This window comes from Limulus polyphemus, unplaced genomic scaffold (assembly GCF_000517525.1).
Source record: "Limulus polyphemus unplaced genomic scaffold, Limulus_polyphemus-2.1.2 Scaffold2299, whole genome shotgun sequence".
In the NCBI taxonomy this organism is placed as follows: domain Eukaryota; kingdom Metazoa; phylum Arthropoda; class Merostomata; order Xiphosura; family Limulidae; genus Limulus; species Limulus polyphemus.
In genome coordinates, this window is record NW_013667909.1 from 8,276 (window position 1) to 35,335 (window position 27,060).

General features: G+C 33.7%; 1 protein-coding gene across 1 annotated transcript in view; it reads right to left on the bottom strand.

Annotated features, from left to right (window-relative positions):
• Positions 1-27,060, bottom strand: part of LOC106466551 (Fanconi anemia core complex-associated protein 100-like) — a gene marked incomplete at its 3' end in the record, with an annotated part of 42,383 nt that overhangs the window by 3,331 nt on the left and 11,992 nt on the right. The window contains exons 6-8 of the mRNA XM_013926844.2: positions 25,198-25,470; positions 14,961-15,194; positions 5,284-5,487 (exon numbers count right to left, since the gene is read on the bottom strand). Coding sequence (XP_013782298.1) covers positions 5,284-5,487; positions 14,961-15,194; positions 25,198-25,470 — 711 coding nt within the window. The remainder of the gene's footprint in view (positions 1-5,283; positions 5,488-14,960; positions 15,195-25,197; positions 25,471-27,060) is intronic.

The following is a 27,060-nucleotide window of genomic DNA, read 5'->3' on the forward strand; positions in this document are numbered from 1 at the left end:
GTCGTTAAAGTTTCGTTGGAACGAAGTTACGGAAAGTTAATTAACAAACAGAGACGTAACAGCTGTTTTAAATAGGGTAGAGGCTATGGATGAAAAAAAGGGTAAACTGTAGGAAATGATAGCATGATTTAAAGAGGAAATTAAGCTTTTGCTTGCAAAGGATATAATGGCTAATAATGTATTTGAGGTAGTTAAAACATTACTATTAGGTTAGTAGTAGTGGATTTAATTATAATAAACAGGTTCTACTAAGTAATAGATTTCAACCTTTAACTTATGCAGATGATGAACTTAGAGACATACAGGGATGGGAATGAAAAACATAGGAGGATTATTTATATAGGAGATTCTTTGGTACAACATATAGATATGGGGTGGTCTGTAGGTTAAGCTGTGAGAAAAAGATTAAATTATGCTGTCCACTGGTGGAGAATCTAATTAATATACTCAAGAGAACAAGTTACAAAATAAGGAATGCTAGCAGTGATGCAGTCCCTGTAGTGCATAGAAAGGCTAATGATGCAGTGAAGGGTAGGTCATGGTGGCTTATTGTTCAGTACAAGGCATCAATAAAGGCATTAAAAAAAGGGCCATAATAACTTAATGCTGTCAGGGATACTGCCAAGACAATTGTGGGGATGAAATTTTAAATAGGTTACTAGAGAGGGATCTTATGCTTAGATTAATATGTAAGGAAGAGTAGGTTGGCTGGTTGGATTTGTAGGATCAGTTCAATGGGAAAAAGAAGCTTTTTGGAATGGACGGTTTATATTTAACTAGAGGAGTTGGCTTGTTTGCCATAATAATGACAAAAAAAAGAAAAACAGATACAGAAAGGGGTATAGTATGGGAACAAGGTAAAAAGGTAGTTTTAATAGTAGGATAAACTGTTATTGTAATGCCAGAAGTATAAGAAATAAAATGAATGTCTTTAGAGCACTGAAGGATTTTTGATATAATAAGAATTACTGAAACCTGGCTAAATGTAGACAATTTTTATGACAGAAATTTCTTTGAAATAAAAGGTTATAGGTTGTTTAATAAAGATAGAGTACTAAAAAAAGGAGAAAGAGTAAAATGTGAGTTACAGCCAGTTCAGATTGAGAATATCAAAGCTGCTAATAGCAATGAGGTTGAATCTATTTGGGTTTCTGGTAGTGGTTATAAAAAAAGAAGGTGAGAAGGCTTCTAGATGAATTTTGTTACAGACCACCAGATGAAACTGGTGAAATTAGTGAGGAACTCTACAGTACAATAAAGTTTTCAATTGTTAATGAGGTTATAATTATGGAAGATTTTAACTTTAAACTTATAGATTGAGAAATGTTAGAGTCAAATCATGAGGGAAACAGGTTTTTAGAAACTGTTCAGGATGGTTTTCTTCAACAATTGGTTAGAGAATGTACTAGGAATAATGCTATTATGAATTAATTGTAAATGGTTGATAAGGTAGAGGCTGGGATCTTGGTTCCATATTTTATCTGTTGTGAATTGGGCATCTGAATTAGTTGTAAATCCTAATCAATTGTGAAAAAATTAAAAAATAAGTTCTTAAGTAGTCAAGATAGGCATGTTCCTTATAGACAAAAAAGGGGTGGCTGCAAATAATAAACCAGGTTGGCTCATAAAAGGTATAAGATAAAATTAAAGAAAAGCATAGATATAATAAGTTTCATTTGATTGAAATGACAGATTTGGACGATTATAGAAGATCAAGAAAGCTGGTCAAATGGAAAATTAGGAAATAAAAGAAAAAACAAAAAGTATCCCAAAAAAGGTTGGCTGAAAATGTAAAAATCAATTATAAGTATTTCTTCAAGTAACTTAAGGATAAGAAAACTTTTAAGATGTGAGTAGGGCCTTTGAGAGATGACACATGAAAGCTAATATCTAATAATTATGGGATGGCTGGGTTATTAAATTCTACTTTTTCTTTCTTTACTAATGAAAAGTTAAGCAATATTTATCATCCTGAACAGCCGCTACATAGAAAAAAGACTTAACAAGATGATCACATTAATTCTGAGCTTGTTAAGAAAAAATTGGGAAGTTTAAGGAATGATAAGACTCCTGAGCTAAGTAACATTTCCCCCAAGGGTTTTGAAGGAGGTTAAGAATTGGATATGTGAGCCACTTACTACTACTTTTTGTAAATCCTTGAATAGTCGTCAGGTGCCAGAGGATTGGAAGTTGGCTAATGTTACTTCTCTTTTCAAGGAAGATGATACAAATTGTCTCAGTAATTATAGGCCTATTAGTCTTACATCATTTGTAGAAAAAGTTTTGGAAAGTCTGATAATAAATTTAACAAAGTTTAGAATCTTATTAGATAGTCAACATGGCTTCACTAAGGGAAAATCTTGTCCTTACAAATCTTTTGACATTCTTCAAAAGAGTTACTGCTTATGTAGATAAGGGTACAGATGTGGGTTTTATATATCTGGATTTTCAGAAAGCATTTGACAAGGTGCAACATAAAAGGCTTGTAAAAAAAAATTATCTCTATAGGTGTGAGGGATAAGTTAGCAAACTGGATAGAAGAGTGGCTGGGTGAAAAAAAGCAGAGGGTTTTTAAGAATGGAGTTCAGTCAAACTGGAATAATGTCATAAATGGGGTACCTCAGAGCTGTTTTAGGACCTTTGCTCTTTTAGTAAGTAATGATCAATAGATTATTTAAATATGTTGATGACATTAAAGTTTTGGGTGTTGCTGGTTACAAGGAGAATGCTACTGCTTTATAAACGGAATTGAATTATTTAACGAGGTGGGTGAATAAAAGGCAGATTATTTTTAATTATAATAAATGTGAGGAAATGCATCTGGGATCACAATTCTGAATTATGAATTGAATTATTTAACGAGGTGGGTGAATAAAAGGCAGATTATTTTTAATTATAATAAATGTGAGGAAATGCATCTGGGATCACAATTCTGAATTATGAGTATAATTTTGATGAGACTAACCCAAACAGTTATGGAAGAAAAGAATCTTCATGTTTTGGTTGATCATTATCTTAACCCATCCAAGCAATGTGCTGTTGTTAGTAACATTACAAACAGGATTTTAAGTTGTATCTACAGAAATACTGAATACAAGTTTAAAGAGGCTATAATATCATTGGTTAAACCACATGTGGAGTACTGTGTTCAGTCTTGGGCTCCTTACCTTAAGAAAGGACACTGAATTTTTGAAAAGGATTTGGAGGAGGGCTACTATGATGATACCTGGTATTGAAAGGTTGTCATACGAGGAGAGGCTAAAAGCTCTGAACTTGTGTTCGCTTGAAAAAAGAAGAGTTAGAAAAGATCAAACTGAGGTGTTTAAGCTTATTAAGGAGACTGATATTGTTGATGCATCATCTTTTTTTCATATTTAATGGTGAGAATAGTAAGACTAAGGGAACACAAATGTAGATTTTGGTAGAGTAATAGTCTTCTTCAACTAAAACAGCTTTAGTTCTCAAACAGGGTAGTTGGACTTTGGAACAGGTTGTCTTTATATGTAGAAGATGCAGTAACTTAAGGGAAAGCTTGATAAGGGCTAGCTTTAATTTAGTGAATAGGATGGTCTAGATAGACCAAAAATTCCCTTGTTGTCCTTTAATGTTATGTTATACATTTTTTTTTAGTTTTCTATCATTTTCTGTATCAAACTTCCAGAATTTTGTTGCGAGATATTATTTTGAAAAAAGTTTCCTTTTGTCTTATAATTTCTTCTTCTTTTTATTGTTTATCAGAAAGTCCCATTGTATATATGTATACAGTCAATTTCAACTTGATTGACACTCATTAACAAATTTAGTTTGATACTATATTTTGCTGATTGCAGAAGTCATCACTTCTGGCTATAGCTTGTAAAAAAAAAAACACTACAAAACTGGCAAAGATTTATCTGCAACCTAGGACCTCACCATTCAAAATAGTGTCAGATCAGGTTAGGTAACAATATTTTTGCTGACAATACTCTTGGTCAGCATCATTTTATATATTTTTGTTCATTTTCAATACACAATTATTTCCTTTATATTTGTGTACTGTTTGAACATAATAAGCTTAACAACAATTGCAGCTTTTCTGGTAGAAGTTATTACATATTTCAATGAATAAGAATTGGAATTATTGGAATATTCTGCCTTTGCCTACCACACTTTCGAAATCTAACAAAGCTTACCTGATGTCTTGTCACAGAAAATTTATTCAGCTTTCAAACAAACATAATTTCATACAAAATGTTTCCAGGAATGAAAAGGATATCTAACAAAACTATATAAATATACCCAGATATGTAGTTTATTTCTTAAATCTTCTAAATTTCCCATTAGATTCCATTGATCTTCCATCTAGTCATTTTCCACAAAACCATAAATGACTTCTCACAACACTTTATTCATGTTTCATTGACATAAATATTCTATAATCTGCTATATCCAATGGTATTTTAACCATCGTATAGTTACTTTCAAAGTTGTTAAGATCACAAGGGTGAGAACAGGATGTACTGATAAAACTAGTGAAAAAGAAGGCAGATCATCTGTGAAACAAACCATGTATAATTATTCATGAGATATTTTCCCAGCAAATATAATCATATGCTTTATGATTAAGTAAAAAACATTCTCAAATAATTTATAAATGCATTGTTTATAGGTGTGACTCCTCAAATCTACATAGAAATAAGAAGTTGAATATTTTTAGTTTTCCTTTGCAACTTGCAAATTACACTAAATTAATGTTGAAAAACTTACAATATATCAAATCTAAAATAATTTTGAATCAAAAGTTGTTGAAAAAGCTAGAATTATTATTTTTACTTAAAATTCTGATATTTGATATGGACTTGTGCACTTGGCACCTGAGGTGTTCTGTTGTACAGAAAGAATTAACTTTGGCGCATTAAGACACTGTATTTGAAAAATTACATTTACAAATATTAAAAAATCCTTAATATTCAGTTCTAGTTTTTAACAAAGATAAGTGCGAAGAAATCTTGTTTCATAAGAGTCACAATTCACTGTTAACTCAGACATGGCTTTATATTTAAACATTTTGCATTAATAATTCTTCAGTTTTGGTACTTGAACTTCAATATAAATTGTTTTATTCCACAAAAATAAAGAATTATAGCTTTTGTGGTATATAGGCTAGAAAAGATCAAACAAAACAGAATTTAGCATCTTTGATAATTATGCTTACTGTCTAGGGTTTACTAGTAATATCACCCACTGATAAAAAATGGTATGCATTACAGTAACTACCTATCTTATTTTTAAAGATTTATTTACCTTTTTTACAGGGTATACTTTTCACAAGTGATTTGCCATTCAAAGAATATTTTTCCCGGACATTAACAACAAAATACCACCAATCCTTCTTCAGACCAAGAGTTTCAATTTTGTCAAACTGCACTTGAAGCACATATACATCAGAATAGATGCTCAACATCTCAACTGTACAGGTGCAGGATGGGAAGGTCTCACTCTTGCTACCTGCTGAAGTACTTGTATGTAAAAATATGCTAGTCTACCAACTGTACAATAACTTGTGAGCAGTATATAAACTACATGTTAAGCAAATAAGTATAATAAATACAGTATTTTATAAGTAAAATAATTCCAGGATTTTAAAAACAATACATCAAAAAAAGCATTATACATAATAGAGTTAGTCCAAGTTCTCTCTAATCTTACACTTAAGATATATCTACTCTACAATCATAAAATGTTAATACTAAGTTAATCATGTACATATTTAGATCAAAAAATGGGTTGCCAAAAGTAACATATATAAATACATACATTAGTTAATGTTCAAATTAATATATAAACTACACCAAAAGAAAATCACCTTGTTATAAAATGCATCTTATTCTAAATGAATGAATGTTTAAATTACTACAACATATTAATTTTGCCAATTTTAAAAGTTTAAATTACTTTGATCCATGTAAAACCAGACTACATCAGAACCAAATATTTGAAGTATTCTTCACTCATGTAAAAACACACTTTATAACAAGTACAGCAGGGTACTTAATTAATTTATTATATATGAGCATCAATTACATTGATTTGTGTCATAAAATAATCAACTAATTGAAATTAGTATTTCAAATTGTTCAAATTCTCCACATAATCAAAATATTGCCTTTATGATTTCTCATTAATATCATTTTGATTAATTCAGGTTTATTCAACTTTGGATTGCCATAGCCTGGTGATTAGAGTGGTTGCATCATAATTTGAGGGACATGGATCTGATTCCCAATGCCATCAAACATGTTCATCCTTTCAGTGACTGTCCACATGCATTCTGCTTGTACACAACTCACAAAAGTGAAAGTGTGGCCTAGTAACTAATGGTTACATATCTAGCTACAGTGATGCCTGTTGTTTGTGTTTACCTTGCTTGGACTAAACAATAGTGTGTCTTTAACTTAATATGCTACTTATTTATTACAAGCTCAAAATTAACAACTGTTAGTTGGGTAAGATTACTTGAATAAAAAATCATTATGGCAAGTTAATATTCCTTATACTGTATTTGCTCAAACAAAATGTTGATTGCTGAATAGCTTGCTCATTTAACTGTATTTGTCAGAAACTAACAACAGTCTAATAATATCTTTAAGTCATAACCAATTTGCATTAACAGCATCCATATTTAATTAAAACAAACTCTAGCTAGATACAAAGCATTGAAAGGGAAAACATGTCAGATTTTGTATAAACAGGCTGCAATTGCAATATAGCCTTCATAATGTGCAGTGACAATTAAAAATGTAATAACAATAAAGAAGATGAATCTGCATTTTGCTGATTCAAAATAATAAATTTTTGTTCACATTTCACAATGGCTTATTTCATACCAATGATAACTGATAATCTTATTGTCCTCTACATCTAAAAAGTAAAGTTGCATGTGTTGTTATGTTTATTGTCCATTTGCACAGTAAACACACATTTAAATATCCATGTGCTTGAATGGTTCAATATAGCTGTATTCATATAAAATTGTAAACCCAACTCCTACAAATAAGTGTAAATAATTTATATTAACCTGTACTTTATAGTACTATTCACTGTTATGTTTAGTTTGTTATATTACATTTATAATCAATGTCACGAAGTAATATCTATTTTCACCAAGAGATTTAGTAGTTTTTGTAGACTTATGAAAAGTTGTAAGGAGAAACCCATGAAATAATATTAATCCTATTTACAGCTTGTTACATTTTCATACAATGACATATATATGATAAATTTTCTTGTACAACAGTATAGAATTAAAGACATTACTTAATGCTAATTTGTTGTACCTAAAGATGTTTATAATATTAAATACAGGATAGTTCAAAAATGTCTTATAAAACAAATAAAAGCTAAAAATACAAAGATTAGTTTCATGTGAGAATAATCAATTAATGAGCCCAATGACTAATTGATTAACAAATTCCAGTGCCCAACTCTAATCAGTAAGTAAGTGTTCAAAGTTATTTTCCTCACCTGTAAAATGTATTTTGTATAGTTACTCACCTCTACACAACAAAGAACTATTACCATATGTAGCTGCCATGAGGATTTATGCACATGCCACAAGCTTTGAGCAAAGCTCTCACCCCAACTCATACTAACATATATTATGCCAGCCTATGATATAATCATCATTAGACTAAATCCCTCCATCAATATGAGAGCAACACGTCCTACACATATTCCCATGAACAACAAAGGCTCATTTTTGAAAAAGCAAAATAAATACACATCTCCCACAAACAAGAAGAAAATATGTCTAAAGCATATAAAAAGAAACTGAACACAGAACTTCATCTGCCACAAGTGTACTTTGGGATAGTAAATCAAATGAGTTGAAGTAAGTTAGAAAGGCAGTGATGATAGGACTTCCATAGTGGGACCACATCCACTGAAAACACCAGAGGATGGAGAGATCAATCTCTGGGATGGATCTGGTCTAGGTGAGATAGTTCATCACCAGGGCCTAAGCTCCCAAGTCATCATAGACTGACAATATGAATGTGATGGTCATGTGGCAAAAGAGACACTAGAGCAAAGAAAATAAACGTATTAAGAACAAGTGCCTCCCAGTCAGTGGATGGAAGAAACAACAAAAGAAATATATGAATGGATCTTGATAAGAAGACCAAACAGAACATGATGGTAAGCCTGCTGAGCTGCAAACATCTTAAGGGTGTAAATATAGAGAAACTACCTTCCTGGAGATAGATCAGGAGTCCATAACTTCACTCCCACCTGAATAGAGGCATTGGTTAACGGGTATTGTTTGTAGGTTTAGTTATCAAGTACAAAGCTACAAGATTGGCTACCTATTCTGCATTCACCACAGGTATGAAAATCTGCATGTTTGAGATTAATAAATCCTCAGACTTACCGCTAAGCCCTAGAGAGCTTCCAAACAGATAAAAGTCTGAGTGAGGTGGGGTAGAGGGATGTTTTGGGTTGTGTGGGATAGTTTCCCACCATGATAGCAAGAGGCAAAAAAGAAGACAGGAGATTTCTGGGCATGAGCATGTCCATGAAAATCAAGGAAATTAAGAGACAGAGCCTAGATATCAGAAAATTCATCTCTCAAAGATGGAAAAGAGTAGACTGAAACTGCCCCACGTACAAATTTAGAAAGACCTCCAAGTAAATGTGATACAGTGTGGAGTAAAAACTGAATTGGAAATCCAAACCAGTCATCCCAAATTAGAGGACTTCCAAAGGAGGAGGGAGGTCACAACAGTGAACACCAGGACGAATAGGGCAAGTAAAAGCCAGACATTCATAAAGTAGTGTATCAGTAGGCCTTAGCAATGTGACCTCCAAGCAAAAGCCCACTGAACCCAAAGGAAGTAAAAGGTGGAGAGATAATTCAGGATGTAGAGAAACAGTCTGAGATCTTGATCTGGGTCATCCACACACCTGGAGAGTACTCGTGGAAAAGTGTGAAACTGTCCATCTGGAACAAAGTTGGTACAAGTAGGACAGATCTATGACACAATACCAATCTTCTGTCTTTGTGAAAACAACAAAAAGGCAAAGACAAAACCTCAGAGTGAGGTCAAGGAATTGTACCATGGCAGTGGAAGGAAAAGTCCTCAAAAAAACACCTGTGTAAGCTAGTATTCTGTGACAAAGGGAGTTCACAGATGTACAGTGTGAGAGATGAGCTCTTACCAGACTGGAGCTGAGGAGTTGTTCCAGAAACAAGTCACTACCAAGACCCAAGAAGGCCATACCCCACAGATGACATCAGATAGGAACAATAAGAAGTGGAAAAAGGAACAGGCTGTATAGTACAAGAAACCTGGTGGGTCCTGATGGTAAACAAAAAACAAAAAATCAAAGTGAGCATAGATAACTGATGATAAGCCACTTCAGCTCAAGATTGCAAAATTATACAAAAACCTAATCACAAAGAAAGGGTACAACACAAGGATCCTTGGAAGAAGACTGAGGGAAGTTAAAATCAGAATATAAGGCTCCCATTGAAGTATATCCAAGAAAGAAATTAACAAGTTAACTAGGACACAATTGAAGAAGAAAAGCAAGAGCAAGATGGAAAACCTGTATGTGCAAGTTTCCCCAATAAAGCTAACAGTCATGATATAAAGCATATAAAAGAAAGTGAAGCATTCTCAAATAGCAAAGAAGTTGAGCAAGCAAGAAAAAAAAGAGTAGATGAAAAATGAGAGAGAGAAAAATAAATTCTCAATCTACACTCCATGTCTCAAAGATGGAAAATAGTAGACTGAAACTGCCCCACATACAAATTTAGAAAGACCTCCAAGTGAATGTGACACAATGTGGGTAAAAACTGAATTGGAAATCCAAACCAGTCATCCCAAATGAGATGACTTCCAAAGGACATTCAAATAAATTCTCAATCTTCACTTTTGGGTATCAAATGACATTTCTTTGCTTCAACTTGTACATTTTAAAATTTCTTTCCACCTCTACATTATTTTCTAAGTTTAGAAGATTTACACCTTATACCATAGACATCTCCAAGCTAAAATGCAAACTTATAGCATCTGTTGCTTTTTCTTTAATGAATTATATTCTGTAAAGTGAAGCTTGTAATCCATTTTTAAAAAAATGTGAATAATTCTCTCTTATATATGCTGCTTTGACAGTAGTTTCAGTGGCAGCAAAGCAATAACTTTAAATGACCACGAGATTTGAATTGTATTACCACTGGCTTTAAGAATAAATAGTATATAATTGTGTGTAACAATATATGGTAATTCTAGAAAGAAAAAAGGATAATTTAGATTTTTTTCACATTTTCTATGGTTGTTACAAAGTTGATCAAATGGTGTGAGCCTGTATACAATGTTACAGTAGAGAAAGTAACAGATAAAATACAGTTTTAATGAAAAAAATATTATATTCGTTTAGGAGACTCTACAGGCTATGCAAATGAAATCAGAAAATTGTAAAAGGAAAAAGAAATTTACCCTTAACATGAAAATCACTTTGCACTCACACAAGTTGGAGTCTGACTCCACAAATTCACATACAAATCTTTAGCAACTATACTTAATTAAAAATTCTGAATTTTCCGTGTACCAAAATGGCTTGTAACATTAACTAAAATGTTGCCAAATTTCATGAATAAACACTTACTACACTAAAAAAGTTAACATTGCTCATAACTAACTAAAGTAACTCACACCGGAAGTGATGAGAACAAGTGTGAAATGTGAGAGAAGGTAAGTGTCTATCAGAAATACATTTTCAGTTTAGGAAAATGTTAACTTTCGACAAAAAAGCTAGAGTCCCACTTTGAACTGGTGGACGGCCAGCGAGAAAATGATCCCATTTTAAGAAGTGTCCAAAGGAAGACCATAAGGTGTGATAAGGAATTGAAAACAACACACCAGTGGTAGACCACATCACTTCTGAGCCAGGTATACTCTTCACCCTTTAGTAATATGTTGCCAAAATGTAAAGAGGTTCCAAAAAATACAGAAATAATGGCACCCCTGGTGTAGAGTGGATAGAGCTCGACAGGCGTTTGACTTTAACCAACACCTGGCAACATCTGGTATTGTATATCAGGTATGTGGTAGGAAGAGGATCCTCTACCTTTCACCTCAAACCAGGTACTGGCAGGGATGAGGAGCTCCCGTACCAAGAATCCATCTCCGCATGTGTGCATCTCCAACACCAGATTCACTGTGAACTGGCAGATGGTATGAAGAAGAAGAACCCAGGTGGGTGTTCATCTTTAGTCAAAAATCTGACGGCAATGGGAATTTTTTCGTCCAGTCCATGGTAAGAGGAAGATACCCAGCCTTACAGGAGCGAGAATTCATGTGTCTTGTCCAGCTACAACCAACACCAGATCCAATGGGAACTGACATCCAGAAGACAGTAGGAAGAGGGCTGCAAGTTTGGGGTTGCACTTCCAGTCCAAAACCTGGTAGAATTGTGAATTTATCATCCAGTCCTCGTAGGTGGAGGGTACCAGCCAAACATATGTGGAGAATTATGTGGCTGGACCATCTCCAACCAACACCCAATCCCCAGGAACCAACATCCAGAGGATGGTAGGAGGGAGGGTGTCATAGCCAGAGGAGCAAACTGCAATATATATATATATATATATATATATATATGTGTGTGTGGTGGAGTGCTACATCAAACATCTGGCGGCATCTGGAGTTGTACATCAGGTACAAGGTAAGAAGGGCATCACACCATTGACACCCACAGAATGCCACCACCCTGAGTGGTATGGTGCACACACAGGAGAACAGACCTCCATGGTCTACCACTCCAGTGGCTAGGAACTGGTAAGTGGTAAGGACTCCCATACTCCACTAGAAGGAGGAGGATAAAAAGTGTGTTGGAGACTGCAGCACTGGAGGCAATGAAATGGATGACTGTAAAACCCTATTTTTAAAAGCAGAGTGATCAAATTAATGGAGTGTATCATCGAATACCTGGCAGCACTTGGAATTGTGCATCAGGTCTGTAGTAGGAAGAGCCTAAAAGATACAGATCATCAGATCTGTCTTTTTTATTCCTGTTAGTCCGTGAGTACAGTTCAAGACAAACATATTTATGAAGCAAAAGACTGTATGGTATACCAATGAGCAGTCCTGAAGAACACCCCATATCAACAGTGGGCATAATATGAGCTGGATAAGTGTTATGTCATTGTATTTTGAAACCACAGAGAACGTGTTGATGGAATCAATCAACCAACACCTGGCAGCCTCTGGAATGGTATATCAGGTCTGCAGTAGGAAGAGTCACAATGGAAGAGTCACATAGCATGTTCACAGGTCATACAGTGCAAATTTATGACAGAGTATACCTGGTCAGGCAACACTTGCCAGAGAGTGGGATCCAAATATGTGATAAAGGACCCTGCAAAGAAAAAGAAAAATGAGCTTAGTACTTACCACCACGGACAAACAATTACAACACTAATGATGTACCCCAAGGGAAGATGGAAATGTGCAGCCAGGGAACTGGTAAGGTGATGGATATGATAGGAAGAAAACATAAAAAATGCAACAATCCTCAGGAGAAAGGGAAGAAAATGCAAGGAGAATGAACTGGTAAATTCAACCCAGAAGGGCAATTGGAAAAGGTCATGGGAGAGGTGAGGATTTCACTGAAGAAACAAACAGTCTCAGAAACCACAGAAAGGAGCAGTACATGTCATATATCCTCAGAGAGCCCTGATTGAACAAAGGATGTGGGTGGGATCAGAACAATAATAACGGTGGGAAAAGGAGAGAAGGGAACGAATTGTGAAACAATGTTGGGAGATGAATGGAAGTAGAAGGCCAGACATACTGAAATGACTTTTAAAACCCATGGATCAACCTCCAAGGACCTCCAAAAGTGGGCAAATTGAAGGTGTCTGGCCCCATCAACCCTGACCCTAGAAGGGTTAAATACGAGAAAATGTAATCAAATTATTGGTGTCTGATTCCTACTAAGTGAGAAGTGACACCAAATGCTGTGAGTCCAAATATGGGAAGTTGAAACGATGATAACAGTACGTGGAGGTTGAGGCATACTGACTCCTCACCACAAATACCCTCAAAATGTCTTGCATGAACCTCAATACCTGGGGGGAAGAGGAAACACTAAATAATGACCCAAAGGCTCATCCTCAAGAAGGACAGGGGTTGAACACAGGAAATGGTAGATAAGTACAGAACATAACATACCTGAAAAACAAATCCACCAAAGGGGAAAAAAAAAGAGGTCCCCTGAAATGACACGTAACTAAGAGGCATATTCAAGAGGGGTAAAAAGGCTGTCCAAATCCAAGCTAAAAGATCATTGAAAACCTAGTGAGGACAATCATCAGTGTGTTCTGATAGTTACACGAAATTGGCCAACTCCCGACAGACAAGAGCCGTCACTTCATGGGCCTAAGAATCGTGGTTTCGACCCATTAGACGTGGTAATTCCACTGTCGCAGTAAGAGCAGTCATAGTTGTGACCACCTGAAACAGTGAGCGCATAACTCTTGAAATTGAAAGAGGAGAGAAGACAAAATAAAATAAATTGTAACTCTCCAAGAAACATAACAAAAACATAATATAACAAATTAACTGAAGTACATATAGGTTAATTAAACCATGAGCGAAAAACACATCTAATCAGTAGGACTGCCAATCTAGAAGTGATTAACATGTGCATGATTAGAGAAGTCACTAATTATGATAGCCGTAGTTGAGGGTTGCTGCAAGATCATTTGCATGTTAATATACATATATATATATGTATATACATATATACGTGAGAGTAGCAAGACTAGTGGCAAGTGAAATATTGCACCAATAAAAGGCAGTATAAGTTGAGAAAGCTTTTTGTGTGGAGAGGTAAGATATCATGTTGGAATTATTATGTGTATAGTTTCATAGTGGTTAAAAGATCAGTCTAAATGATGGTGTCCTTATAGCAGTGTTAGAAAGTACTTAACAAAATCTGTATGCTGGGTTAAAATCATGGAAAGTTGTACTGTCAAAGAAACCTTATTACAAATAATGAGACATGTGTTCCAAAATTACACATTTGAGCAAAGGAAAAAATCAAATTCAAATTAAAGTTCTAAATGAAATGTTTATAATTTGAAGTCTTTCTCATCATGAAAATTAAGGAAATAAAGATCACACTACAAATGTTAACTGGTAATGAAAGTTTAAAATAATTAGTGAAAAAAAGTAATTAATTCCTAATGAAAAACATCTGAACAAAGCAGTGCTGAGAAAAGAATAAGCCTTTGTTCAAATGCCAGTGCTCATGGAGATTACTACTGGTGAAGAACTACAGTCTGATGATGATTATATAATAGGCTGGTGTAATACACATTAATACATGTAGGAATGGGAACTTCATTTACGGCTTGTGGTATGCACAAAAATCTTTACAGCAGTAGCATGGGTAATAGCTCTTTGCTGTGCAGAGAGGCAAATTAACAATTCTGAAATAATGTAAAAATCACACTTCATCAGGTGTAAATGTTAAAGTTACCCTCACTCATATAAAGCCACAGAAGTAAATGTTGAGATCACTAATGCAAAAATTCATTTTACAAGAAGTGAATGTTGATGTCACTTCCACTCGTGTATAAATTCCCTTTTAGAGCTGAGATTAACTTGATCAATCTGTGTAATTGATTAATTACAAGTATTGATTACATTGATTAATTTGACAAAAATTATCAACTAATTGAAATTAATGTTTCCACTAATTATTATTTTCAATTATTCCAACTAAAGTCTCAGATGTGAATAATTGATTAGTTGAACATAGTCAATTAGTGAGCTCAACAATTAATCGATTTTCAAGTTTCATTAATCACCTAGTTCTATTCACCAGGATCTTAATTTGAAAATACTTCTATCCATATAAAATTAAACCTTATAAGAGATCTTACACTACAAAGTACATAACTAGGAACTCACCAGAAAAAAATAAAGAAGCTGCTATACCCAGCTGTGTGAGAAGTTGTTCTTGCCACTCTAGTTTAAGTTGTATGTCTTGCATGTTTTGAGAACATTCATGAATAGAATGTAGTGACTTTTCCAAAGAGAGGCCAACTTCTGATGACTGGCTTTTTCTTGAAACCAACAAGTCAGACCACTTCATCAAAACTAAAGAACCATGCTCCAACAAACACCAAACAATTGCAGGTTGAGCTGGATATAAGATTTAGATAGTTGTTTATATTATATACATCATACTTACCAAGTTGATACTAGCTAAACTTTAAAACAAGGAAATCAGAACAGCTATTAATCTATAATTTTTTTTATCACATAGTAGACAATCAATAATGAATAAATTAGGAGGAATGTGGAAAGGTAACTTTCCTTATCCAAAAATGTATTTCCAATAGATACTTCTCTGCAAACAGTAGCTAAACTTCAAGTGTTTGCCTTTGACATTTTGCACATGCCACTAACCATGAGCTATTTTCCATCTAACACATGTTATAATGACAATAGTCGTCTACCAATAGAAAAGTAACACATGCTTTATGTGCACCTGCTCCCCATAAGCACTTGCACTCTAAATTAACTTAATTTTTAGATGAAGCAAGAATAGCCTGCACCAGTAGTTTGGAGGGGGGGGGGGGTGCAAAGAGTTAAGTATCTATAAGTAATACATTTTCAAGTCATTAAAATGTTAAATTCTCAAATGATCCATTTACTCGCTGCACACAGCAGCTAGAATCCCGAAATTAGGGGCTGGTGCAATTGCAAAAACCTAGAGGAGCTCCCCTTAAAGAAGGCAACTGAAGGGAACAGCCCATGGAGTATTACACAATATAGTTGTGGCTTATTAGAAAGGTAACACTCATGGGAGATTGCATCCATCTCGTGTAGGGTATACTCTTTGTCCAAATGGAAGTTTGAAAGTAAGAGGACAAAATAAAACAAACCCCTGTATTTCAAGGATGGATGGAAGAAGACATGGCCAACATTTGAACACAACAGATCATTCAGGCATGAGGTGTAGTTTCGCTAGGGCAATAATCAGATTGTATACTCCATTATACAATTTACTCACCTTTCGAACAGGAACTTAGTCTCTTCCTGTCATATGCCCCATCAGACTGACCAAATCACTGGGAAATTGACATGTTATATAATAGGGGTGACCTAACTGCACAGACCTGAACACCCCTGTCCCCCTTTCCAAAGCATTGTGCTGCCCCGTAGGACTCTCTCTCCAAAATAATCTCACAAATGACGAGGAATTCTCCAACTAGTGTACTCCAGCAGCTATGAACTGGTAGTAGAAAGAATCTCCTGTGCTTCACTCAATCACCCAGGGACAGGAATTCATGATCAGACCCAACCCCTACAAAAGTCTTTTGCTGGAGAAAGCACAATGGGTTACAGTGAATCCTAATTTGAAAAGTCAGCATGCGTGTGACTGGGAAGTGAGCAGACACTCCTCTGGTGCTGTTTTTTCCAAGATAGTCCATGGAAAGTACAGTCTGGACAATGAAATATATATGTCACTATAGTGGTCTTGTGAAAAACTCCACCTCTACAGTGGGCACTTTAGGAGCCAGGGGTAGATGAGTTTAATGCTTTCTTCAAGAAGAGAAAGTGGCAGCATCATAAGAGGATAGAGAATCACAAGAGATTTTCCACTGGTTGCTCAAAGTCCATCGACGAAGGCTCATGTGATCCTAGAGGGACAAGATTTTCCAGAGATACAAATAATTCAAGAACTGAAAAAGAATCCATGGTGGAATAAGTATTGAGTCAGAGACAGAAATGACTTGGAAAACTTAACCAGCCAACCCAAATGAGCTACCTCTTGGAGAAAAAGTGATATGGCTAAGAAGGAGACCTCCTCAAAAAAGATGAGGGGGAGCCAGTCGTCCATGTAATAATGGAATGAAGTCCAAGACTGTGGACATGGTAAGTAAATGTTCCCATAACTTAGCTAAAGATATAAGAAGCTGAAATGATGCCAAAGGGGAGCAATTGGAATATGGAGAAAGGTGTCCAAGATGTTGACCTTGGTCATCTATAGTCCAGAGAAAAAGTACCAACAGAGAGGAAGAAATCCCTCCATCTTGAGCCAAGGAACCACTAGATAGTAGTAGTTGGGAGAAAAGGCTGATGATGAGACACCAGTCATTAGTCTTTTGGGGGACAACAATAAAAAATGAAAATAAAACTCTGAAGAGGGTCAAATGAACCTCTTGATGGCTCTCATATTCAAAGGATCCAATACCATAGCCTTGAAACACAGAAGATGCTGAAGATTATAAGGAGGAGGAAAAAAGAACAGGAAAGAGAATGGATCAGGAACAGATGAGAAGTGAGGAGAAATGCCATAAGTAAAAACCTGAAATATAAGAGAACAGATGAGAAGTGAGGAGAAACGCCATAAGTAAGAACCTGAAATACAACTGCTCAGCTGCAAAATTTGTCCAAAGGTCTGCAAACTATTGGGATCACAGTGCAGAGTTTCATGAAAAGAGGATAGGTAAAGAAGGATATAGGTAAGAAAAAGACGAAATTTGGAAAATTGAGCACTAGAGAGTGTTACTGGAGTTAGGGGTCAGCCTCTCAAGCAGGTAGAAAAAACTCCAATAATTGGGAATCCAAGAACATAAAAGGGTAATGATTGTAAGTTATGATGAAGAAATCCTGGAGTCAAGAAGGATGGAGCATTTGACAGTGGGAATGAAGTTGTTACAAAAACATGTCAGTATGAACACATACATCGAGAGGAGGAAAAAAACAAATAATCCTCAGCATGAGAGTCACATAGTAAGGAACAAGAATCAAAGGGAATGAGTGAAAATGAAAGTAAAGTACAAACCTTAGAAAACAAATCCACAAAGAGATTTGGAGGAGGAACATTGTCCTCAATGGGTAAAAAAATACCTAATGCAAACCCAGAAGGTGAAAAAGAGCTGATCCAAGTCATCATCCTCATGGTCTGGTTCCAAAAGAGAAGAACATAATTTCAGATGCAGAGACAGAGAGATGAGGTAAAGAAGGCATCAAAGAACCCACACCATGATAAACTATAATGGTAATGCCTTCAACAGTTCAGGAGCCTCCAGTGGCCACAGACAAAGTAGGAACAGTGTTAGCAACATCACCAGAACCTTGAGAGGAGGTGGTAGTCAACATCACTTCAAAATTCCTGGTCATTGTAGCAATTCTCCAGATCAAAAAAATCTATATATTTGTTTTAGTTAATTAACAGAACGTAGCTTTAAATTGAAGTTAAAACAAATTAAGGGAACCCAAAGAAAGTTAATACTGTGAAAAGAGTGTGCAAATCTCATGAAATTGATTAAGTTTAAACTTAAAGAAACACCCTCCTAGTGGTGATGGTGGTCTATTGTCACATGATGATTACAACATACACTAGTACAGTTCAAGTTATAACATGTGTCTTAGGTAAGAGATAGTTCAAGGCTAGTAGCATGCACAAAATATCATAGGTAGATGCACAAGTAATAACTACTGTGTGCAAAGGTAAATCTATCATTTCAGGAAAAAAAAACATATGCAGTTCATATGATTTTATAAAAAGTTTTAGGCCTACTGATACCACTAAAGTTGTCAAACCCACCAGAGAAGCCCTCTCTGATTTAAGAGATTGCTTTGCTAATCAATTTTAGATACCTCGTGAATATGTTTATAACTAATTGAAAAAGCAGATTCTCTACATAAGGCTTATTACAGTTATTTGATTTTGGCATGCTTAAGTTTAGTCAGCCATAGTGTCTTTGTCTATGATCACCATCCTGTTTATAACTTATTCAGAAAGCAAAATAAACTACAGTAGTTTTGGAACATTCTATTCTAGTAAATGATATATTTTTGGTGTTCTAAAATGCATACATGAAAGCAATGCAAATTCTTTTTTTTGGTCACATAAATATCTGATTCAATGAAGCTTAGGGAAGAATGGCTTTAATTTTTACTTGAGTGCAAATTAACTCAAGTATACAAAGAATACTACAAATCCTTACTTTTTATGTATTTTGTACTTATTGTTGTATATTTTTAAGCAAAAGTAACTAAAATGTAGAAATCAGAAACTTCTCAGCATAGCCTAACAAAAGTTCAGCAAAATACAACATCTAAAATTTCACAAGCTCAAGTCTATGCATAGTGATGTCATATTTCACATGCTGTTTATGGTAGGTCTATCAGAAACAGCTTTGACAAGAAGATTACTGCTTCAGTGGGTACAAAAGCACAGCAATAAAACTATGAGATTAAAAGAAAACAGATATGAAAATGTTAATAGTTGAAACTCCTACGATAAGTAATTTGGAACTTTCTGATCAGTACTGCAGTTAATGCAAAGGAAAAAAATATGATATTACTAATTTTATATCATATTTTTCAAATTTTCATTTCATATTGATGATTTCTCTACAGTTAGTGTTGGGGCAGAGAAAATGAGATAAAATATAAAGTTTCCCCAAAAAGCTTTTGATATTCATTTAGGATGTTATAGAGGTTATGAATTAAATATGAAAACTAAGATAAAAATAAGTATTTTTATTCTTAGCATAATAATCACCTTTCACTGAGACTGACTCAGTAAATTTTTCCAAAATCCACAGAGAGATTGTGCATAACAGACTTTTAACATTTACTAAAAGCTTGCCAAGTTTCATGAAGACACACTTAGTAAATTCAGTTATAGTAAAAAAAAATAGCATGTCTAGTTTCACATATCTGGGGGGAAGGATTGGTCAGTGTCACTAAGCCCATGGTTAACTAATTTAAAAAATAGTACATTTTTTCATGCTGATAGCTTTGTATGAATTTATACTGGTACAGAATGTGAATTAATTAATTTTGAAAATATTATTGAAATTATCTAAAAATATGTTACTTGCATCTGGCAGTATGCACTATCTGCAAAAAAAGGTGCCAGTGCATCTCTCTAATATATATATAGCATGTAAAACCTTTATATAACATAAAACATACTAAATGGTCTGACTAAGACTATGCAATCAGTGTCTTTAGGGAGCCAACTATGTCATATATGAAGTGAAGGAGTACAAGAAAAAAAAAATCAATATACATAATATTAAATTTTATTACACACATTCATAGAATATACTAACTTTCAGTCAGAGGAAAAAAACATTGCAAAAAAGTTATAAAAACATTTTGTATTTGTAACATGAAGTAGGTATAGTAGTAGCAAAAAGAATGCAAACATGAATACATGGATGATATAGCTATACATTTTTCTTGTGTTCTTTCCTTACTGTATGTTCCTCAAGATTTGTAGCCAAATGTATGATATCTGAGGTCATTCCACAAGTGCAATGAAGAAACTGACAAAACTGATATATTAATTATATATATTACCACTGAATTGTAAAGATAAAAATAAATTTCACTTATCAACCAACTTCAATGAAATTGCTAAAAAAAGGGGGGGGGTGAGGGGGGAATAAAAAAATTGCAAAAATTAAGTATGATTTAAGGATGGCAATGCCAAAAAAGTACAGACACAAGATAGCGATGAATACACAAGTCCACAGAAAAATCACTACATAAGTAGCCAAATATTTCCAAGAGTAACTTATCTACAACTAAATATTGAATTCCTGTCAGTTGTATGAATTCAGGTTTGAATAAAGCATTTAACCTGAATAGTGCTAAGCAGACTTATAGTGGCTAATAAGTCATAAGCTTGAAAGATTGCTTCAGTACCTACTGGCTACTTATGTAGTGATTTTTTGTATGGTTTTGCATATTCATCCCTACCTTGTTTCTGTACTTTTTGGCATTGCCATCCCTACATCATATTTAATTTTTGCAATTTTCTTCCAATAACTTGTACTGAAAATGTTAGTTAATATACATTTTGAACTCTTCTGTTATTTTAAAAACAGCATGCTGGTGCCCTGTTACTTTCCCCGATACTCCATTTTTTAATAATGGTCTTTATTATTTTTCTAGATTATGTTTTATTGTACAGGAAAGAAAAAGTAGGGGTTATTTTATGGCAACTTTCTTTGCAAAGATATATTCCTGCTACTCTTTTATATTCATTATTGATCTTGGAGCACCAAAAATTGTGACTTGACTGTGATCTAACTGGTCTATGAACAAACATTTTATTTCTGTCAAACCAAATTCTACTTAGTAGCAAGTCAAGACAATTCATATGTTTCATTCAAGTGTGAAGTCTGAAATAAAATATTACAGTATACAGCACATTGAATATATATAGCTATGAATGTTAGGATAACTTTATTTTGTATAAGAGTTGTAGAAAATGTAAATATCAGAATAATTACACTGTTTTGAAAAGTGAATAAATGATTGGTGTCTTTAGTGTTATAAACAATGATAATGTATACCATCAATTGCACTCTTTCTCTCTCATAAGCACATGTATATTCCCATTCTAGAGCACTACAATGGGCACATATATGGGTCACACTATATAACCTTTGGTGTATTTTATGCTGTGCCTTAATGAAATATCAAAAATATCATACAAGGTGGAGTTGAGAAATTAATTGAAATTTATTTCACCAGTTTTATATTGCTTTTTACTTCATATATAATAGAATAAACTGTTGGAACCAAAAACCAACCACCTTCTGTAGCTTTGATTACTCCAGATAGCAAGTAAAACTCATAAACCCATCATATGGGTTATAACACATTTTTAGTGCCAGAAGTGTGATTTTGAAAGATGCATACAGAATTACTGGTATAAAGTTTTAATTCTTATGTTGATGTTTATTTCAATTTGTGTGTCTGTGTGTGTGTGGTCATGGTGAATGCATATTTTGTTAGAGAGGTGGGTAATGTCAGGATGTTATGTTACACAACTGGAAATTTTCCGGATCCACTTGTTTATCATCCCTACAGTATGTGTGACCTTCTAACAATATGTCTTATTACTTCATTCCAATCATGTAAAACAGAATTAGTTACAGGTATATAAGGAAGTTGCAGAAAACATCAGTGATGTGATAAAGAGTGAAGTTAGTGTTGCCTTTTCATAGATATTACTTCATTCTAGACATTATTTTGTCCAGGTGTCAACCAGGACCGAGTACTCCCCTCGCCCCCCTAAAGAAAAAAAAACATACATAAAAATTATAAACAAAAACAAAATTGACATTCATTGCATTTAACCGAATAATCAACAACAGAAAATTCAATTTTTACTTTCAATGCCTAGCCCCAACTTCTCAAACCCTAACTCCTATTGTTCTCAAAACCCCACCTTCCCCAGAAATCCACTTCTCAAGCCGTGCCTGTTATTAACCCGTATTGTTTTCTGAATCCCTGACTTTCAGAGGATGGTCAGTCTTTGTTGCTTGGAACACGTTTATTTTTTTAACTAAACCATTAATTAATGAAACTTTCAGTACTGCATTAGTTGCCACAAAGATTAGGGTTTAGATGCCTAACTTTGACACTCGGCCAGAACCGAGTATTACTAGGTAGCCCAATAGCCGGCTGGGGCTGAATATCTGGCCGGGTACCCGTGCATCCCTAGTTTATATATATTAAGTGGGCAGGTTGAATGGATTATGTTGATTAGTGTCACATATTTACTGTATAATCAAAATTCACGATTATATCAACTGCCTCAAAAATGATCATATAATCAAAATTAGTGTTTCCAATTACTATTGTTTTAGATTATTCCACCTATTCAAGTAATTGAAATACTGCTACCAAACGTACTTAGTACTCACCTCGTCCTTGTTATGGCAAAGCTACTAAGAATATATTTGCCATCGTCATTAATTTTAAATTACTCATCAGTATAAGGAAGATAAGTGTGTGACAGCACCTGCCATCATAACTTTTTTTTTTATGAATAACACTGTACTAATCGATTAATGGGTCGATCAATTAATTGATTAGCAAATACCACAAATCGCCTAGTTCTATTTAATATTATAAATTAGCATACTGTATATTACCATTTATAGTTCAATCAGTTTGTACATAATCCAAATCAATTTGTATTCGTCAGATTGCACTGTATGTTGTACACTTGTACCTATATAAAATATTTATGAAAAATGCACAATTAGTTGTCTAAAGGATTTTATATTATCTTGGTTTATTATGTATTTTACCATGTCATAGTTGAAATAACTACTACTTTCACTCTTTCATAATTAGTTTAGTATATATATCTGTAGTAAGGTATGTTCAGGTACGTTTCTCTATGTTCTGAATAAAGGCATTTACAACTTAACAAAAGTAAAAAAAAAAAAACAATGAATTTTTATTAACTCTAGCCACCAAAATGCAAACTATTAATCCATAATAACCAGAGATTCATTAGACCTGTTTAGCAGAGGTGTAATTAAGACTGACTTTGCCACATATCAAACAGACTGGTACAAAATGCTCAATTAACAACACTTTATTGAAGAAAATAACAATGAAATTTGACATGTGATGTCTGCTAGACAAAGATCTTAATCAAAATATATTTTTTCTTTCCCTTAAGAATTTAACTTATTCTGGATGAAAAAAGAAATACACAAGACTTGAACTTACGTGAAGTTGAGAATTCTACCTTAGTTTGTCATTATATTAGAAAACTTCATATTATGTTTTGTTTCCAGATGCTCATGTTATCCACATCATTAGGCAAGCCTCATTCCCATAAAGGAGATATCATAGTTTTTGACGTATCTATCTACACCAGGCTTTGACAAATCATCATGGCCTCTAGTAGTTTCTCCCATTTTATTCATGAGTAGGGAAGTGATAAATAGAACTCAAATCTAAAACAGTTATGGACAATTGGAAGTCCAGAATTATTTTCACGTTCTTTGTGTCTGAAATCGAACTTTGTTTCTAGGATTTTAATGGCAGATTCAACACTTCATGTTTTTACAGGAATAAAGTGCTGCAGTTGCAAAACATGTTACTAATTTTATGCCATTTTGTTTTTCTTCTTTCTTTCAATTCCACCAATCAGCATGCATGTTTAGACTCAGACGAGACCAAAGGCAGTTCAGGCAATACTATCAAGTGGTTGTTGATATCATGTGATTTTTAGCATGCACTAATTGCTGTGAAAGTAAATAAATATAACCTCCATTTCCCGGTACTAACAGTAGTGAAGTTAGATTATGCATACCAAAAGGCCTTTCCTTATCATTATACAGTGTTATAGTGATGACTAGATTAGACCTATTCTGAAACAACCTGTTTGGCCTGTCAATATCGCAGTGATTATTTTACTTTCAGTCATTGCAAGAATCCACCTAAGTTATAGTTATTTGGTCTACTATTTTAATAAATGCACATATTCAAGTTTAACTTTAATATATGTAACATAATAAAGTTTAATAATGAATCCTTTTTTTTTAATGTAAAACTGTATTTCTCATACCTTAACCACACAACCAACTCAAAATATATTCCATAACTTTTCTATATCAGACCTGGCTCCTAGATCTGAAAATATTTGCCGTGGCCTGATCTACACAAGTAACCAACATACTAGGAACCCAATGAAATCATTGCAATGCAATCAGGTTTGAAAACAGTTGTGTCTGTAGCTTAGCCTTCAGCCATATGTGACAGTTCCTAAAAGCAGAATCAGCACAATTCAAACTGGACACATGGTCTTCACCTATAACTTTTAACTGAGAGCAAAAAATATACTGAATTTTTATAAAATAGTGTGAATAAAGCTATATTCATACGCTATATTAACAGTGATATACTTCATGATACCTGCATATCATCACTTTTTCACCACTAAATCAAGTTTAACTACTAGTTACAGCTGAGATCTGACCTTTGATTTAAAAGTAACTTATACTGTTATAAGTCAACCATCTTTACTATGTTTAAAAATTTTGATAATTTTTTTGTATTAATGCTATCACAGTAAAGATAAAATCATACTGTATTTATAATACATGCAATGATATTTTAATGCACATGTACAAAAAAAAAAGATAACATTATCATCTAGAATAAATTTAGGAAGGTAATGTCAGGAATCACTTACTTGAGAAAATCTATTTGTAAGATTTATCTACTAGGACTAAAGAATATCACAGAATTGTTACAATAGCTCCTTATATATATTATTCTTTATTCTATTAGTTCAATAAAAAGTCTTTCTGATAGCACTAAAGCATTTCATATACTAGACTTTTTCACAAATACTCACCATTCAATTCTGTCAGCTTTAGCACATGGACTCCACTAATACCAGTTTTGCGGGTTGTCACTTCAACACAGTCAGTGGTTTTCAATTCTGATATCCACACTTGTTTATCAGCAGTATGTAATATAATGTTATCTTTAACTTGAAGAGCTTTGGAACAAACTGGTGATGGAATGTGAATGAAGGAAAAGTTTAGTGATCCAGACCCATAGATACGCACCAATACTATCTTGCCTTGTTTTCCTACCATGAGTAAACAGTCTCCAGGCTTTTGTGCTAAACCAAAAAATAAAAGAAATAATGAACTGGCTAAGCACCACACCATGCAGAGTTTTATTAAAAATTACAGTACATATTGTGTGATAATGATTTCTCTTTAACCACAATATTATTCAATTCATAAGCTACATATAAATGCCAATACTTTTTTGTTTAATACATACTCGTATGTATACTTTGCAATTACTTATGCATTACATTAGAATCCCAAAAATTTCTTTGCTTTCATACTTAAAGCCATATTTTTCTACATGACACTTGTGGTACAATACCTAATATCATGATTGTTTGTTTACCATTACTTTGAAAACTGTAATAACATGAACAAGTCTTAAACTTGGAAGAAAAAGGATTTAACATAGACAACTCTTTTACAGATATTTTTGTTCTTTAAATATGGTCACTTCCTTCTATCAAGGTCTACTACTGTATATAATAAATTGTCATGAAAATTATCAAGACCTAGAAAATATTGATAACTGCTAGTCTTAATATTCAAAAAATCATAAAGACATTTACAGAATTTTATACAGACAAGATGAAGAGGTTTTGAATATTCTACCGAATCAGAAAAATATCAGTAATTATAATGTTTGTTTTATAAATTCCAGTTCACATTATAAAACACTAATCATAATAAATCTAATGTAACCTGAAACGTAATCTAGCAGAATGAATAAAGCTTTACACTACATTTACAAAATAAAACATAAAACAATAGAATCTTATCCACACAAATTTTATCAGAAAAAAATTTCCACAAGACTAATTGATTTTTATTTATCCCTTAGTTTGAGGGGATATGACTCGGATGTTCAAGATTATTACAAGAATTGATAGTACTAATAGTATTTATTCTTTTTTGTAAGAAATGGTGAAAATGGTATGATAAGGGAGCAAAAATATAAATTTCTGCAGAGTATGAGTCATCTTCAGCCTTAACAAGTTTTACTTTTCTAACATGAAAGTTGGCATTCAGAGTGATTGCATACAGATATGGTGGTTAAATTTAGGGGAGTATAGGTGAGAGCTCAATAAATATTCAAATGATCAGGGCTGTATTTGAATGTATTTGTTAAGTGGATAGGACAACCTCTGTGGACCAACAGGCTTCTTATTGTCCTTAGATGTCATACGTTATGCTTTCACAAGTATTTTTCCAATGATACATGTTTCATATGATATATTTACATGACCTTTTGTTCCATTAACAAAATATAGCTATACCAAATTATAGAGATTTTGAGCTTTCTGGGATGTAAAACACTAAAAAAATATCAGACAAACATAATTTATGCTGCATATTTATTTAAAAAAGTAATTTTGTAAATGTGCAAAAATTCACCTTTAATTTTAATTTATAAACACAAAAGTTAATAAGATATTAAATGAAAATGATACAGAGTTGTGTTTGTTGCTTTATCTTATCACTAACATTTGACAAGAAGTAATGCTTCATGTGCCTTGCTTCAAATGTCAACAATTTCTGGCAAATACTCTCCTTTCTGTACCACCAAATGCTATTACTTCGCATGAACTGCTATGTAATTTCCTGCAAATGCCCCAGGCCTGAAACAAAGCTCTCAT